The sequence below is a fragment of the Protopterus annectens genome, chromosome 14.part0, assembly GCF_019279795.1.
Source record: "Protopterus annectens isolate FY-2018-M chromosome 14.part0, PAN1.0, whole genome shotgun sequence".
In the NCBI taxonomy this organism is placed as follows: Eukaryota; Metazoa; Chordata; order Ceratodontiformes; family Protopteridae; genus Protopterus; species Protopterus annectens.
In genome coordinates this window covers 667,845,424-667,862,900 of record NC_056748.1, presented here as the reverse complement: position 1 = coordinate 667,862,900, position 17,477 = coordinate 667,845,424, and the positions used below count along the sequence as shown (strand labels likewise).

Genomic DNA, 17,477 nt, shown 5'->3' with positions numbered 1-17,477 from the left:
AAGAGAAAATTTCACTCCAGCAAGAAAAACAAGAATGTGACTGATTTATTGTTTAACCATTCTGATTTTTCTCTTTCTGACTCTGACATATCATTGTTGAACAGAGGACTAAATTTTATTCCAGCCTGTCCGGACACTATTAGTAATATTCTTGTTGACATTAGACTATTTTGCAGACAGGTTGCACTTAAATTATTTTTTAAAGATAGATGTAATCTAACAAATGCTACTGAAAAGGTTACTTTTAAACGCAAAAGCACCTTTACACTTGTTTTTCCACATCACATAGAATGCTTTTAAAACTTTGTGAGCAGGATTTTTACCATTTGTTCTCTAATGGTATTAAACCACGTTTTTATAACCTCACTTCAGAAGAATTTATTTCATTACAATATTTGAAAAATTGTAATGAAGTCACTATTAAACCAGCGGACAAAGGTGGAGGTGTGGTTATATTAAATACTATTGACTATAACACCAATATGTCTTTGATGCTTTCAGATGATGCCACCTATATAAAATTGATGCCACATGATACTGTTAAAATTATTAAAGATGTGCATGAAACTTTACATGATCTTTTAATGTGTAGGCAGATTAGTGAACAGTTATACAATTACCTCCTTATTGATAATCCTACCATACCCATCATTAAGGGATTACCCAAAATACATAAAAACCAGTTTCCTATACCACTAAGACCAATTGTATCAGGAGACAAATGGGTAACTGCTAATATATCGTCTTTCATTGAATTTCTGCTCAGACCAGTAGTTGACTCTTAGTCTTCAATTCTGAAAGATACATATCAGCTTTTAAATTACCTATCAGATGTACATTTAACGCCTAATGAACATGAATATCTTTTAGTCACATTAGATGTAAAAAATCTTTTTACCTCAATACCCAATGACTTAGGGATTGAAGCCATAAGAGAATTGCTATCGAAGGAGACTACCTTTACTACTGATAGACAACTTCTAATATGTCAACTATTAGAGCTAGTATTAAACAACAATGCTTTCATGTTTTTAGATAGCTACTATTTACAAAAATGGGGGGTGGCAATGGGCACCCCCTGTGCCAATACGTATGCCAACTTGGTCGTTCTCAATTGGGAACAGAGTTGTTTGTTCTGTCATCCCTCCTTTACTAAGATTAAGTTCTACAAACATTTTGTGGATGATATTCTTATCATCTGGGAGGGTACGAAAATAGATTTTGAAAACTTTTTATCACATTTTGAATCTACTTCTACATTTCTTAGATTCACCATGGATTGTTCCCATGAGAAGATCCACTTTTTGGACACAACACTCAGACTAACCGATAGTGGCTCTATCGTGTCTACACTATATAGGAAACGTACATGGAAGAACACATTATTAACCTTCGATAGCATTCATCCCAGGTATATCTTCCCAGGCATAATAAAAAGTCAATTTACTAGATTAACTAGACTTTGTAAAGATAGTTACGATTTACATTCTGAAGCTGATTATCTAGAAGAACTCTTTATTGAAAGAGGTTATCAGCCTACTTTGGTTAGTAGTATTAAAAACAGTATTACTAAGAATATATATCAAGATAGAACTAGATACACGAACAGCAAGACTCCTGCATTCATAAATAAAGGTGCTTCAGCTACTCAAGCAAATTACGTTGCTATAACCTTGAACTATACCAGTAGCATCAGTAGTTTGAAAAAGGTCTTTTTTAATAATTGGAAGATTTTAACCATGGACTCAGATACTAAATCAATTGTAGGGAACAAACCCCATTTTATGTATAGGAATAGTCCAAACCTTAAACGATTACTATGTAATGATTCTTATCATATACATCCGGCATCAACTCCCATTAGTAAAAGATTAGGAACTTTTCCTTGTTACAGTTGTAACAGATGCAACTATATCTCAAAAGTACAAGATTTTCAACATCCCAGTCTGAATTATATCTTTTCACCTAGATTTTTTGCAACTTGCACAACTAAAAATTTGATCTACCTTGCAACATGCAAAAAATGTCAGGCTTTCTATGTTGGCTTAACAAAGAGATGTTTGAAGGATAGAATTTATGGTCACCTTTATGACATACAGAGAAAAAATGACCTAAATGCACTATCAAAACACATAATAGAACATCCTTCACATAGTTTTTATTTTAGAGTTCTAGAGATAGTAACATTTAATAAAAGAGGTGGTAGTAATGCCACATGTTTAAGCAACAAAGAGTTAAAATGGATTTTGAGACTACGTGCACACCTATCACCTGGTTTAAATAGTTGCATTTCTATCAAACCAATTTTAGATATTAGATGAGTTCCATTTATTTAACATTTTATGTTTTTAAGATTTATTTAACCACACTCTTGTGCATACATTATTATAGTATATAAATTATTATAGTATTTTATATATACATATATATTTTTACAGTTTTTATATATTCATATATGTATATATATATATATTATTTTGGATGACTATTTTATATACATTTTTAAACACAAGTTATATATTTTGCACATTTTTTACATTCATGCATATTTGCACATCATGTTTTTCTATTTATCCATATAGACCATTACTATATAATGGGTATATGCTAGTAACACCTTTAATATAAATAGATATGGTGATATATATATATATAAAAAATTTTTGTTCACCTTATAACTAATATTAAGTTGTTATAATGTATTTTATGTATTTATTCATCCATTTTATCTATTTATTATACTGTCTTAGACATTATTATTATTATTTCCTTTAATATATACATACATTGATATTATTTATCTATAAATGAAGTCTCAATGATAGTTTATTTGTATTATTTCAAAGGGTGACTATTACTATATACTTAATGCATATTTTATGCATATAGCATATCCTATTTTATCATCAAGTACCCACAACTATTGGTTAATATATTATGAGTCCATCTTACTCTATATATCTACATGACGATCCATTTTATTTATTTTATTTTATGTCTATGTGTGTCTTATCTTTTAGCATATTTTAGCGCTCAGTTTACAACACGATGTGTTCCTGGATACAACATTGCCTAACAGCATTTTTACAAATGAAATTCATAGTCGGCAGTTTGCCGATATATACCTTTCTTATATGAGTTGTGAAAATATGGTTTAGTCAGATTCCTAACTGAATGTATATATGTGATTTAATTTAATTTAATTTAATTGGATTCTATAGAGTGTCATTTGCTTAATTGATTGATTTTAGACGCTAAACTTTGGCGCGCTTTTCTGTATTTAAAAGGGTGGTTTTAATCAATTTTATATTGTCTGATGAAGCGTAGTAGGAACTACGCGAAAGCGCTCACATTCTAATAAATCTGTTTTGGATTACTACTGGAGTTTTTTCTGTGAATATATCGTTACATTTCCATCACATTTGGACTTGTGATTGTGACTTTGACCTTATTCGTGGTGAGAGCATCTGGTTTTTACCTCACATGTTTATAGAGGTAGCTGTGACATGTGCCTGCATCTGATGCTCCTTTACACAGGTGTTACAGTGGACACAATGTCTTCATCTACCTGACTCTGTGATCTTGCATCATTTCCTGCAGAATTTTGTAACTGCTGTGGGGTGTGAGATCCTGCTATTAAACTTGGCGACTGTGTGCCACTGTCCTCAAGCTGTCTCAGAAATGTAACATTTTCATCATCAACAACCATTCTGTTGTTGATAACTTTCATTTGTGTTGTTAAACTGGAAGTGATACTTCTTGCAGCTGACCCTCTGAAAATTAATTTTATTACATCAGTAGTGAAACAATGGAGCAAGTTAATGATTTTTGTGTAATGAGCTGTGGAGGATATTTACCATGCACACTCATATCACTTGCATAACTGGCAGAAATGGAGGGTTTGCCTGTTTATAATAAACAAATCAGAACCAATAAACAAACCAAATAAAACAAAAAACACAATGCTAAATGCACACTTATTAAAACTGAAAACATTAATGTACAATGAAATACATACTTCATCAGACATTCACTATAAAACTCGATTTAAATATTCCGCCAAAATTACAAAACCAGGAAGTTATGTCATAACATACCTGGCTTTAAAGTGACATTGCTATCCAGCCCAGATATGCTAGTAAACTATGATGTTAAGAAGTTTCATATGTATAAAAAATATTTGAAATGCATGTATATGTATGTATATATAAACATATAACACAGCCAAGCTGATGGCTCAAATATTATTTGTAACTATTTAAAAACTTCTTTTACCAGCTATAAATAATTGCTAAAGAAAAAATTATTCTCAACAACTGATAAATATATAACAATGCAAGTTCAAAAAAAAAAAAACAGCATCAATCACAAAGAGCTATAAGTTTTAAAATACTATTGATTGAGCTATATTCACTAATGCTTGGCCAAGCTTAGGCATTTAAAATAATTTGCCACATTAATTCTCTTTTTTCTAGTTGTAAAGATCACATACCACCTCTAAGATTATACTCCACTTGCTCTCTTATTAAATAATGAAAATAATGGTCCTGATTACTAGAAATATGATTGGCCAATGCATCAGTATGCTTCCCTTTTCTACTAGCATACTGACCTCATATATTCAGTCTTTCAAACTCCTTTCTGTCTTACCAATATAGTAGGAGAGGTTTTAATTACAAAATTCCAAACGGACAACACCATTTGTGGCACAATTAAATGACCCTTTTATTCTATATATTATACCTCTGATTTCAAATTGCTCACCTACACAAACAAAGCTACAATAATTGAACATTCCACATTACTTCATCCCTGAGACTTTTTTGTTATTACATTCACTAGATTCCAGGATGTTTTTAAGGTTAGCACCTCTTTTTGCTACCATTCTTGCTTTTTCTTTAATTTTAATCCCTCAATTGCCCATCCTCTTCAATGAAAACCAGATTTTTCAATAAAATTGCCTGCATATTTTCATAATCACTAGTAAAAGGTTGTAACAAAACTAGCTGTAAAGTTATAAATACCCTTATTCAATCTAGATTCTTGGGGAAAAACTGGAGTTTTTGTCAGTAAAAATTGGATAAAAGTACCCATTTTGCTTTTTATGGGTAACTTCCATAACCAATTCAGTGAGCAGACCCTTCGGGTAACCTCTAGCAATAAACATATTAATAAGCTTGTTGCATTCATTCTCAAAGTCTGAATCTGAAGTAACCATTCGGGGCGACCAAATTGATCCTTCACCACCATCTTTTCATGATGGGCTGGGTGGGCACTCTGCTAATGCAAGAATGAATTAGAATAAGTAGTCTTCCTATGTATCTTAGAGATCGACCTTCTATTAGTTGTATCTTTTTGTAAACAAGCATCCAGATAATGAATACCATAAGCATCCTCTTCATAAGTGAATTTCAAATAATCAGTAGTAGTAGTATTAAGAAATTCAACAAATTGCTTTAACATATCCACAGTGCCTGTCCATAACACAAAAATATCATCCAAATAGCAAATATATAACTTGATATGCTTACTAAATTCTTCATTATCAATCACAAATTTCTTTTCCCAACATGCCATAACTAAATTTGCAAATATTGTCCCACAAGGTGAACCCATCGCTACTCTTACCTTTCGAAGGTAATAATTACCATAAAAAATATGTAATTGTTAAAACACTTTCCAACATATCATATATACATACATATACAAGCATTTTCAAATATTTTTACACATTTTATATATATATATATATATATATATATATATATATATATTTATATAGGTAGGTACTAGGCTATCTGCCCAAAGGCATTTATAAGCCTAGCCAGAATGTGTTGGCTTTCGCCACCCCTTTAGATTAGTTCCCTGTGTCTCTGGCCAGCAGAGCCACTGAAGTGATCCTCGGGGTAAACTTTCTGTTTCCCATCCACTCGTCAAGGTTTCAATTGAAGAGTGTTGGCGAGGAGCTCTGCCTAATGTAGATTGGAATCTTGTTCCAAAGCATGGGAAGTCTCTGGGAGAGAAATCTATCCCTCCACCACGTCCTATTTAATGTTGTGGTGAGGTTTAGATCCCTAGAGTGTGTGGCTCGAGGGGATAAGTTTTTCTTTAGGTGGAGCATGTCCATCAATTCTGGGTTGGACATGACCTTGTATGTCAGGCAGAGATCACCTCTGAGTAGGCGGTATGCAACAAAGTACAGCTGGAGTTTTTTCAGTCGAGCTGTATAGGGTATCTGTTTGAGGCCAGTGATCCTCTTGGTGAGGTACATCTGTGGTCTTTCCTGCTGTTGCAGGTGTCTTGTAAGGTACATCCCAAATGAGGCATTGTACTCTACAATAGGTCTGATGAGTGGAGGCGCACAATGACCTGGATGTGAACCCTTTTGTGATTAGGTGGGCCACACAGAAGGATTTTCTAACCACTTTGGCAATGTGATTATCAAAGGAGAGATTACTATCTACTTGAGTCCCCAGATCCCTTATTATATCTTCCGTATTTAGGGGACTACCACCTATGTGGTAGTTTGTGGGTACTTTGATTTTTCAAAAGGGGATGACTATGCACATTTTGGCATTTAGCGTGAGGCTATGATTTTGACACCAGGTATCTGTCTCAGTGAGACCCTTTTGGAGGATGTCTGTGTCAGCTGGAGAGTCAATTATAGCCCCTAGTTTGCAGTTGTCTATGAATTTGGTCAGCCACAGTCCTCCTGTGCTTGCCTGTACCTCTGAGAAGTATATGCCAAACAGGAGGGGTCCTAGGACTGAGCCCTGGGGAATGCCACTTGTAACCGGTTTAGAGTCAGACCTAGCTCCCACAACTCCCACCATGTGGGTTCTGTCCATGAGCCAGATGGCAACCCATCTTGTGATGTAGGGGTTTATGTTCAGGCTGGTGAGCTTGTCTATAATACCAGAATGCAGAATGGTGTCGAAGGCCTTTGCGAGGTCTAGGTAGGCTGTGTGTACCACCTTTCCCTTGTCTATAGCCTTGGTAACTGATTTCAGGGGCTCTACATTCTTCTGGTATGGTTATGGGCCATTTTGGGGGTGAGAGGGGGGTGAGGTTTGCACTGAACCTGTCTGCCAAGATGTTGGCAATATTGGTCAGTTCATTGTATTTTGTGCCATTCTGCACTAACCCCGAGCAGATCTGAGCATTGCCACTTAGATTCTTGACATAGCTAAAGAATGCCTTGTGGTTATCACTGGAGTCTTTGGCAATTTTTCTTTCGAAGCTCGCCTTGGATGATTTTATGAAGGATTGTAGTTTCTTGCTGGTACTGATCAGGGATGTCTTTCCTTCTTGGGATTTTACTCTTTTCTGTACTAGTTTCCTCCTTCTATTGTATAGCTTGCTTATGGCAGGGGTCCACCAGACCGGTTTCCTTTTCTTGGAGGAGTGAGTCTTGGTTCTGCTTGGAATAGCATGATCCATGCATTCTTGTAGGTGCCCACAGAATGCATTAGTAAAGGATTTTGCATCTTGGACAGTGTTATCCTTTAGCATGGGGGCTTTGAAACTTTCTACCTCGGTCTTAAGTAATGTGAAGTTTGCTTTTGAAAAGTTTTTCACAGTGGTTTCCTTGTCCAGGGGTGGGGGGCGGAATGTGGATATCCAAAGTGATTTGTTTATGGTCAGGTCTAACCAGCAAGGGGTTGACCTCTGGTGTGGAACACCGGTCACCCTTGTTTGTGATGAACAGGTCCAATATGTTGTCACCTCTGGTGGGAGTGTTGGCCAGTTGATCCAGGGTGTTTGAGTTTATAAATTCTAGGAAATGTTGAGCAAGGGAGTTAGTACTTGAGTAGTTCTCCAAGTTAATGTTTGGGTAATTGAAATCACCCAATATTAGGGTGTTTGGTAGGACCTTTATGTTTCCCAGTTCCAGAAATGAGGAATGGGGGGTCCTGGGACATGGTGGGTGATCTGTAGCAAGCTACAATTTGAATTGCAGTTTTGCCCGTTGTTAGTTACACTTAGATGATCTCTGAAGCTTCGTGCTGTGCCACTAACCTGGAGGGGTGGGTATCCTTAATGAATATGGATACGCCCCCGACTTTCGTATTTTGGTCCAGGTACTGTGGCCAACATGTATGGTATGAGTTGTAGCCTGGTAGTGCTGGGGTGCTCTATGGAGCCTTAAACCAGGTTTCTGTTACTGCACATATATTGATTTTCTCCATACTGAGGAGTGCCTTGAGTGCGTGCATTTTGAGGTTTGGACTTCTGGCACTGAGTAGCATTACTCTCAGTTTTTTGTTACTTGTGCTATTTACGGTGGTGGGTTTGTCTTTTGAGCCTTGCCTAAAAAAAGGCTACATGGGAATGGTAAGAGCCTTGGCCAGTATTCGAAAGCCTAAGGGTGAGAGTTGCAAGCCGTCTCTAGCAAAGTAGCGTGGCTTGTCGAGCATGTCATCCCTGGTGGACAGACACTGGATCCCCTTTGATTGACACCAGAAACTTAGCCAATTGTTGAAATTGATAATTTTTTCTTTATACCATGGTATCATTCTTGGGCATGATGTTACTCAGGGTCAGGGTCATATTGGCCTGGGCTACATGATCAGAGAGCTCTTCCATGTCTCTTTTCATGTAGTTCAGGGAGGTACGGCTCAGGTCATTCACACCAACATGGACAATGACAAGAGTCATATTTGTACTTGTTCTGGAGTGACCTAAGTGCTTGTGTTATGTGGCAGATCCCGGCACCTGACAGGCAACTAACAGTAACAGCTTATTCAGCCTAGTGAGTGGGACGTCAGTGTGCCTGACTATACAGTCACCTATTACTAGCATGTTGGGTATATTATTTTGCCTTAAGGGCTGTGACTGCGTAGCACACTGGTTTTGTGAAGTATGTGTTTCATAGTTTGTGTTGGGGGGGGTGGAGGTTGCTTGGATGTCTGCTTTGGAGGTCTGTGTTGCTTTTGCAGATTTGTATTTAGAGCCTCCAAGTATGTTTTCATGTATTTATGTGTGTTTTTTGCTGGTGCTGGTTTAATGGGTCTATGTGAGACTGGTGGGTTGATGCAAGTATTTCCCTTCTCCTCTTGACTGTCTGATCCAGTCTTGGATTGAGAGAGCTTAGCTTCCAGTTTGGCTGTATTATTGCATCTCTCGCATGTATTAGTGTTTGGTAGTAGGAGGAGAGGGTTGTCTGTGTACATGAGGCAGTTGTAACATTGCCTCAAAATGCCCAGATTCACCAGTTTGACTGGAGAGTACACCTGAAACTGCCCTTTGGACATGCCTGGATAGGTACAGTGAACTGTTTTACTGAATGGCTGGTAAGGTCGAACAGAGAGCCTTGTCCTTCTGTACAGTACAGGGGGGGGGCCTACTGCTAGGGTTTATAAGTGCTTGCTATGAGTTTTGAGCAAGTGCCTGGCTGAGAAATGAATGGCTTGAGTGCTTAAGTTGAAATTTTGTCTAGTTCCAAAGGAAAAATTGAAGAGAAGACTTTGTGGAGCTGGGAATAGTTATACCCTAGCTAACCAGCACTGCCCAGTGCGCAAAAACCGAGCAAATGCAGGGAAATGAAAGAGATAGAAATTAGCCCAAAATGGCCAATAAACTACTAATTTCTGGACTGAAACCACTCCTCCAGGGACAGATAGGCTGTTCAAAGCTTCCATCTCTCACAGGTGAACAGAGAAACTTCCTTCTATCCAAGTAAGGTATGGGCAAATGCAGAGATTTGTAACACAGCCCTGAATTCAGCACTAACCTGAAAACAGGACTATACTAGCTTAGAAAAGTGGGAAACAAGTATTTTTTTGTGATATATTTTAAACTTATCATAGTTTACTAGCATATCTGGGCTTGATAGCAATGTTACTTTAAAGCTGGGTATGTTATGACCACTTCCTATTTTGCAATTTTGGCAGAATATTTAAATGGCAAGTTTTATAGTGAATATTGTCTGATGTAGTTTGGTATTATTCAAATGACAGCACTTATATATTGTACATTAAAAGTTTTCAATTTTAATTAAGTGTCCGTTTGGCATTGTGTTTCTTGTTTATTGTTTATAATAAATGTCAAGAGTTGCATATAAGCAGTTATCCATTGCAGTCATCCTGTTAATGTGAATATGTCATGGTGAATGCATTAACCTTCTAGAACAAGTCTGTGGATGCTGCTGAGATGGTCCACACCACCTCTGATTATTCCTTTGACATCTTCATCAGCGTCTTAGTCATCTCCCCATATGGAGAGCAGGTATTCCTCAATGGATGTTAAAAGGATAAGTGAGGGTGGAATGCTAAGGGCAACAGCATACCAATCTTCCCCTTTGCTCTGGCATGTCCTACCATATTGCTGGTCATATTTATGCACTGTGTCAATATGCGGTTCCTCCCAAAACAGCATTTATTGTCCATAACACCTTTTCTCTCTCAGCTTGTTTTGGCCTCCCTTTTACAAAAAAAAAGGTGCTTGCCTTATGTCTTTAGGGAACCCATGAGCACATAGTTCTACTTAGGGCTGAAACTGTCTTTCCTCTGTATTTATCTCTGCTGCATCACACTTTAACCTGGAACACCATATATCAGTAACCATAATGAAACTTGATTTAACAAAATTAATCACTGTCATCAACACTAGAGCAAGGACACAAAATCATGCCCAAATTCCATACACATACATTCCACTTAATGACATGTTTACAGTACCATAAAGAAAAAATCTGAAAAATCAATGGCAGTCCAGTACAGCATGCTAAATTTTATCATATCAATACAGGGAGGCACAAATCAAGTGAACAATGTCCTCCTCAGCTTTTGTACTAATTGGTACACCATGATTGAGAATTGAGAAAAAAATTATTACAGGCTAATATTATTTCCACTGTCATCTTACATTATGCCAGTATAGCTATGTGATGATATGAGGTAGTGCCATCTGTGCCAGGGAGAGTAGGGTAGTGCATGTGTAACATATGCCAGCACAGCTAGCTGTAGTTGTGTAAAGAATGTTATGGCATTTGACTATCACACTGATTTGTACAGATGCTTGTGTTAAAAATGCATCAACAGTGGGTCCTGCTGGACAGAAAATAGATCTATATGTATGTCAGACAATATTATAACTGATTAAATGTATATATTTTAACACAGAATTCTGGGAGGGAAGACATTAATCTTAGTCCAGCAAATTTTGAAAAATAGGTTGAAAATTAAATGGGTTGGTTTAGGCCATAAAGATTTTATTTTACAGGTCTGATTGCAGCCAGAGACAAAAATGTCTGGGACAACCAGGACTAGGAATATTTCTGAATTGTCATTAGGGGTGAACCAGTTATGACCCTGGGAGGGTGGACATTTTTGGGATTGTTTTGTAGCTTTCAGATGCTGCAACAGATCTTAGCAAAGCTATGAGTGTGTATCGTACCAGAGCCAGGTGACCAGATGTGATGTCATTGTATAACCAGCACTGAAATTATTCTTTAGATATTAGACAGAGATATGACGGAACTCTCACATCAACACTTTGTTTCACAGAACCTGACAGGAAAGATCACTCACAGATATCTCAACACAGCCTCACACATCATCGTGCCTTGTTGTAGTAAGTAACTTAACTGGGGAACAGTAATTCTTTGGTTAGTCAGGAAAATTTAGTGAGATTAGTTAATTAATGTTTTTCTGCATCTGTGTGAGCCTATCCAACTGTTATTCATATCTCCAGTGATTGAAACTCTGGTGTTTATTGTAACTAGATATTCAGCATTCTCATGTTTTCTATGTTCTTATTTATTAAACAGTTCTATATCTTTCATTATGGATGGTCTATTACAGAATAATTTTAACATCTTGAGAGTACTTATGCTTATTTTAGTGACACTGTGGCTGTTCCTGAAAGCCCTGGTGCATTGGTCAAACTATACCATTTGTATTAGAATTAATTTTACTCAGTATAATTGGGTACTCTTGTAAGAGCCTTATAGCAGCTGACTGCAGGCAGCATATTTACCCTATAGTCTGGGCAGAGGGGGCACAGCTGGTAAACCTGTGACAGCCTTTCCCAGGTAGGTGTGTGTGTGTGTGTGTGTGTGTGTGTGTGTGTGTGTGTGTGTGTGTGTGTGTGTGTGTGTGTATGCGTGTGTGTGTGTTTGTGTGTGTGTGTGTGTATAAATGCAAATATCTAACTGTGTGTGTCGACTACTTGAAACAGGGACACAGAGCTCCAAAGTGGTCAGTGTGGAGTCTTGTTTAGGGCTTAGAGAAAGCGTGTCCAGCCTAAGGTCTGGATTGTCCTCCCTGTGTGCTCTTAAGGAAAATTATGATTGACACAGAGAGCTGCATCTGAAAATACTGTGCGTATCCATTTTTGTGCCATCCCTCACTAGTGTCAGTGGTGAGGATTGAGGTTCCTTGATTATTGGCCAAGAGTAGGGACCATCACAAGCTGCATACAATAAAATATTCGCCAACCTCTCCCCACACACTGACTATGTAAATAACACTGCCACACATACTCATCATTAAGAATGGGCATATGAAATTCCCGACTGCCATTATCACTACTGTCATTACCAACATACAACAATTGCATATAACATTGACTTTACTTGGGAAAAATACATTTCCTTTAAAGTATTTATCTATCATGGTGAATTTCCATAATTTTTCTTTTTGCTTACTTTAGAAATTGTGTATTCCCACAGTAATTGCCACCAAACACAACCAATCACAGAAACATGTGGCTGGTTTATAGATAATTTGCTTTGTAAGCAAATTAAGATCAGTCATGCTGTTTCTATGAATCACAGTAATATGTGTGTGTGTGTGGGGGGTGTATGTATCTTATTGCATAGGTATAAATAGTGTTTGGGTTACTGTGAATGAGCAGCGATAGATGTGGGAACATGTGCAAGATCCTAACATGTCTCATTGAAACTCAAATATGCCTTAACATTGAAAAATGGAGAAAAGTGGGCATTTAGATGGGAATTTCATGAAATCTAAGTCACAGCCATCCTGCAGAGTAGGACATACATTAGCACTTTAACAGAAATGTAGTTTATTAAAACCAGTGAAACCCCAGCTTGACGTTATTCATAAGTTTCATTTATAAAAAAGTAATTACGAAAGAAGTGCCTCAGTCAATACTTCAAATGTCATCTTTCCATACTATTTCAATGCAATGAAGGCTGTTAATGAAAAATGTTGGTATCAGGTGAAAACATTACTGTGTTTAAGTACACATATGTCAATCAAACTAATACACTCATGCATCTTTTCCTTAGATAAACCAATATTACCTGGGAATTTTAATTTAAATAAAAATATATATGTGTGTGTGTGTATGTATATATTTTATATATAGATATATATATATATATATATATATATATATATATATATATATATATATTATATATACACATATATATATATATATATACATATATATATATATATATATATATATATATTATATATACACATATATATATATATATATACACATATATATATATATATATATATATATATATATATATATATATATATATATATATGCACACATATATAAATGGTTTACTATCAAAATGGTGATGATGGGTTCGGCAAACAGAGACATGACGAACGGCAGTTGGCCGATGTCCATCTTTGTGAACACTGGGACAGCGAGAGTACATATCAGCAAATGCAACTGTACATTTGCTGATATGTACTCGATGTTATGCATAGAAATCATGATACAGTACAGATTGAGAAATGTATCCCTTTCCTCACTGTAGTGTGATATCATAGTTGGAATATATATATAGTTGGCAGGGGGTGTGGGGGACACAGGGGTGCTTGTCCCCCTGCTAAAATAAGAATACCAGTGTAGGAGTTTAACTTACATTTGCACCTACACTGACGTCACGTTTGATATTCGGCATAAATGTTGAATCTGCTGAATTTAATCAACAAATTTGCCATTTATGCCTAATTAGTATTCAGGAATTCACAGTTTCCATTTGGTGTTACAGATTTTTTTTTAATTTCGGGTTTTTGATAGTAAACCTATATATATATATATATATATATATATATATATTTTTTTTGATTCGCTATTTCAGTACTTTGATCCTCTGGTCTTCTACGATCAGAGGTTCGATGTACTGAAATTTTGAGGTTTTGTAGTGAAACCACATATATATATATATATATATATATATATATAGAGAGAGAGAGAGAGAGAGAGAGATGTACATCACTTTTACAAAGCAATTGGTAAACCTAACTTGAGAAAAAAGGGACTTCCATTTTTAAAACCCCTACGTAGCTTCACTGGTTAGGTATGGTGATGTTACTCCCTAGAATGTTAATCCATAATATCCCACTACTTCTGATATTGTACTAACATTTATGTTTTCACATAGTACTTTACACAAAGCATAACTTCAACTTTAAACATTTCACAAAGATGGTCATTTCCTTGCAGAAGCTTTTACATAGACATTGCAAATAATATGCGTTTAATGTAGTTACAAATAGGAGTAGTTGAGCTCTTCACAGGTAACTTCTATGAACGTGCAAACCTCAGGACTATGATCATCATCCACAGGCTGCTCAGGACTTGGAACGCCTCTCATTTTTTTCTTGAGAGCAGAGAGATCACAAGTACCTCTGACATAAGCTGGGAGATTGATTCTGGTAGATGAACTTTATATGGAGAAGGTATATTCATCTATCTTCATTTGCTTTCATATCAAGATGGAGCTACTGGCCCATTTATTTTGTCTCTCTGGCCATACTGTCCTTCACTGGACATCAGCTTCTGGGCCTGAGAAAACCAGTGTTCCAAATTCTGTAATTTAAAAATTAGAATGTATAGAAGTTGCACTTCAGTTCTTTCACTGGGCACAAGTTTGAACTCTCCAGATTATAAAAGGATACACCCTTTCATGTGCTTAAAACATAAATCTGTGTATCTTGTTAGAGGGATTCTACATATGAACTGCTTAGGTAGTTTCAGTCACCACAACTGAAAGAGGCTGGAGTAGGGGCATTACGCGTGAAATACAGTTCAAGTCTTTTACCGTAGGAAATGACCGCTGTAACAATGAGAAATAAGCAGCACATTACAATAACATGTAGAAACATCATGGTGCTGTTGAAGAAAATACAAAATGGAGCAAGAAGATGCTTTTAAAACATGCAGGTTTAACAGAAAAGGAAGTAAGAAAAATGGTACATTTATTCTGGGGCAAAAAGATGCCCTTCTCACACAGAAGCTGGCATATCTAACCTTATTTAGTATAATGATATTTCACGCATCAGCAACTGGTGTCAAAATATCTGGACAAAAATAGATTTTAATTGTTCATATAATTTTTGAAAGGTGACCAAATAACAGTTTTTTTTTTTTTTTTTGTTAGCATGCATTTCTCAAATTATATGAAGTCTAAAAGGCAATTATCTGTTATTTAGTGATATCAGTCCCCACTGATTTGTCAGATAAACAAATTTTATTAGGGTGAGGAATAGACAAAAAAAAAAAATAAGGCAAAATGCAACAGCAAATTTCTTTTGTAAGCTCGTGGTTTATGCTGCTATTCAGTGTTTAGAAAGGGTCATAGTTAACAGTACACCAGGCACTTCAGGATCAGGAAGAAAAGAGGAATTCTATGGAACAAAGGCTTTCTCTTAGGCCTTTGAAAGCCTCTTAAAGAAAAAAGGGTCAAGAGTCTTGACCTTCCATAGCCAAGTGATCAAGCAATGCTTTCTCATGAGAATCGTTCATTTTATTCCCAAAATTTAAATATTCTTTTGAATACATTATGAATACCTACTTCACCCATCTCCATCCCATTTAATAGGATGTTGGTTATGATCAATGGCAGCAGGTATGAAATTCAAATTTGGAACAAATATATATGCAGTCTGCATACCTGATGGTTCCAAGGCCATGCCCGTCCATGTCCACAAATTTCAGCACCACAATATCTTTATCAGTGTTTGCTTTATACCTATATACAAAAACAATCATTAGTAAGGTAAACTTCCATTCAGTGATTTAATTCAGTTTCCAGAAGAAAAAAACAAAAATATTATGTACACATGCAAGCATTTAAGAAATACATTTTCTACACTGTGTATTTGATCTGCCACCAATAAAACTACATAATTTTAGGTTTGTCTGCAGTGTGAACACAGATGAGTTGCAAAACATTTTAACAGTTTGAAAAGAAGATATGACACACTTTCTATTCAATAAATCTGCACATAAATGCAGCACATATACAATTCATGGAAAAGGACAAATTAACTACTGCTACTTCACCAAAAAGCAGTATCTGTCAGTTATAAATTCTAGGTATATTACAACATCAAAAGTAGAGATGTTTTTGTTATACTATACTATCAGGCTAAATGTGTATGCATTGAGAGATATCTGGCTATGCACAAATGCACGCAAACACACACACACACAAGCATACCATTCTCCAGTAAACAATGTACAATTAATGTTAAAGGGGTTATATTTTTATTAAAATAAGGAAATTGTTATGCTTAAGATGGAGGAACATAAAAGGATCAAGCCTGATTTACCAATACTACTTACAGGAACAATCATATTTCTGCCTCCCACAAACAAAAATACCTTGTAAGACATGAAGTTAAAAAAATGTGTATTTCTTTGAAACATAACACATTTTGACAAAACAAATCTGTTTAACAACAAACTGCTAATAAATACTAAATTTAAATTCATGTTGGAACAAACGCAAGGTAGAAGTTATGGGGGCCATATGATATCCAGAAAGTACAGTTGTGTGCACTTAACCATGAATGTAGATGTTAGAGTGTATTCACTGTTGCAGTCCTAACAAATGGGTTATCTGGCTCCTAGTAGCCCTCAGTCGGCCAGAATACCAAAGGTAAGTAAAAATGACGTCGGTTGCAGTCGGTTATAAAGAACATCAGGGCATCCGATACAAAAGGAGGCAGCCGACGTCACTTCCTCAGTCTTTCTTGCCATATCAGTCAAGAGCCCCCAGAAAATAAGGCTTAAATCAAACACCAATTTGACAAATAAATTAAGCCTGTACCTCAGGAAAAAAGAATAGGAGAGGACCACAAAAAGGGGGAAGGAGGGAGGGAAACCAGGACTGCAACAGTGAATACACTCGAACATCTACATTTATGGTAAGTGTACACAACTGTACTATGTTCGTGTTTCACTGTTGCAGTCCTAACAAATGGGTTGATTACCAAAGCCCAGAGAAAAAAGGGGAGAGGAACCAACAGCATCAAGGGTTGGAGATAATGCCCTGCAACACCACAGTGGTAAACCCTGCCCTGGCTCTGGAAAACAGAGGCAAATTATAATGCTTTGTGAAAGTGTGAACAGAAGACCATGTGGCAGCCTCCAAAATATCTTTAGTAGGAACACCCCTTAGAAAGGTTGCCGAAGTGGAAGCCACTCTAGTAGAGTGGGTCCTAGCTCCTTGAGGCAGAGTTTTGCCATGA

At 36.4% G+C, this 17,477-nt stretch overlaps 1 protein-coding gene across 1 annotated transcript in view; it reads right to left on the bottom strand.

Moving 5' to 3' along the window:
* Window positions 1–17,477, bottom strand: part of ASAH2 (N-acylsphingosine amidohydrolase 2) — a 426,905-nt gene that overhangs the window by 284,616 nt on the left and 124,812 nt on the right. Inside the window, exon 5 of the mRNA XM_044056416.1 lies at window positions 15,896–15,973. Within this exon, the coding sequence (XP_043912351.1) occupies window positions 15,896–15,973 (78 nt within the window). The remainder of the gene's footprint in view (window positions 1–15,895; window positions 15,974–17,477) is intronic.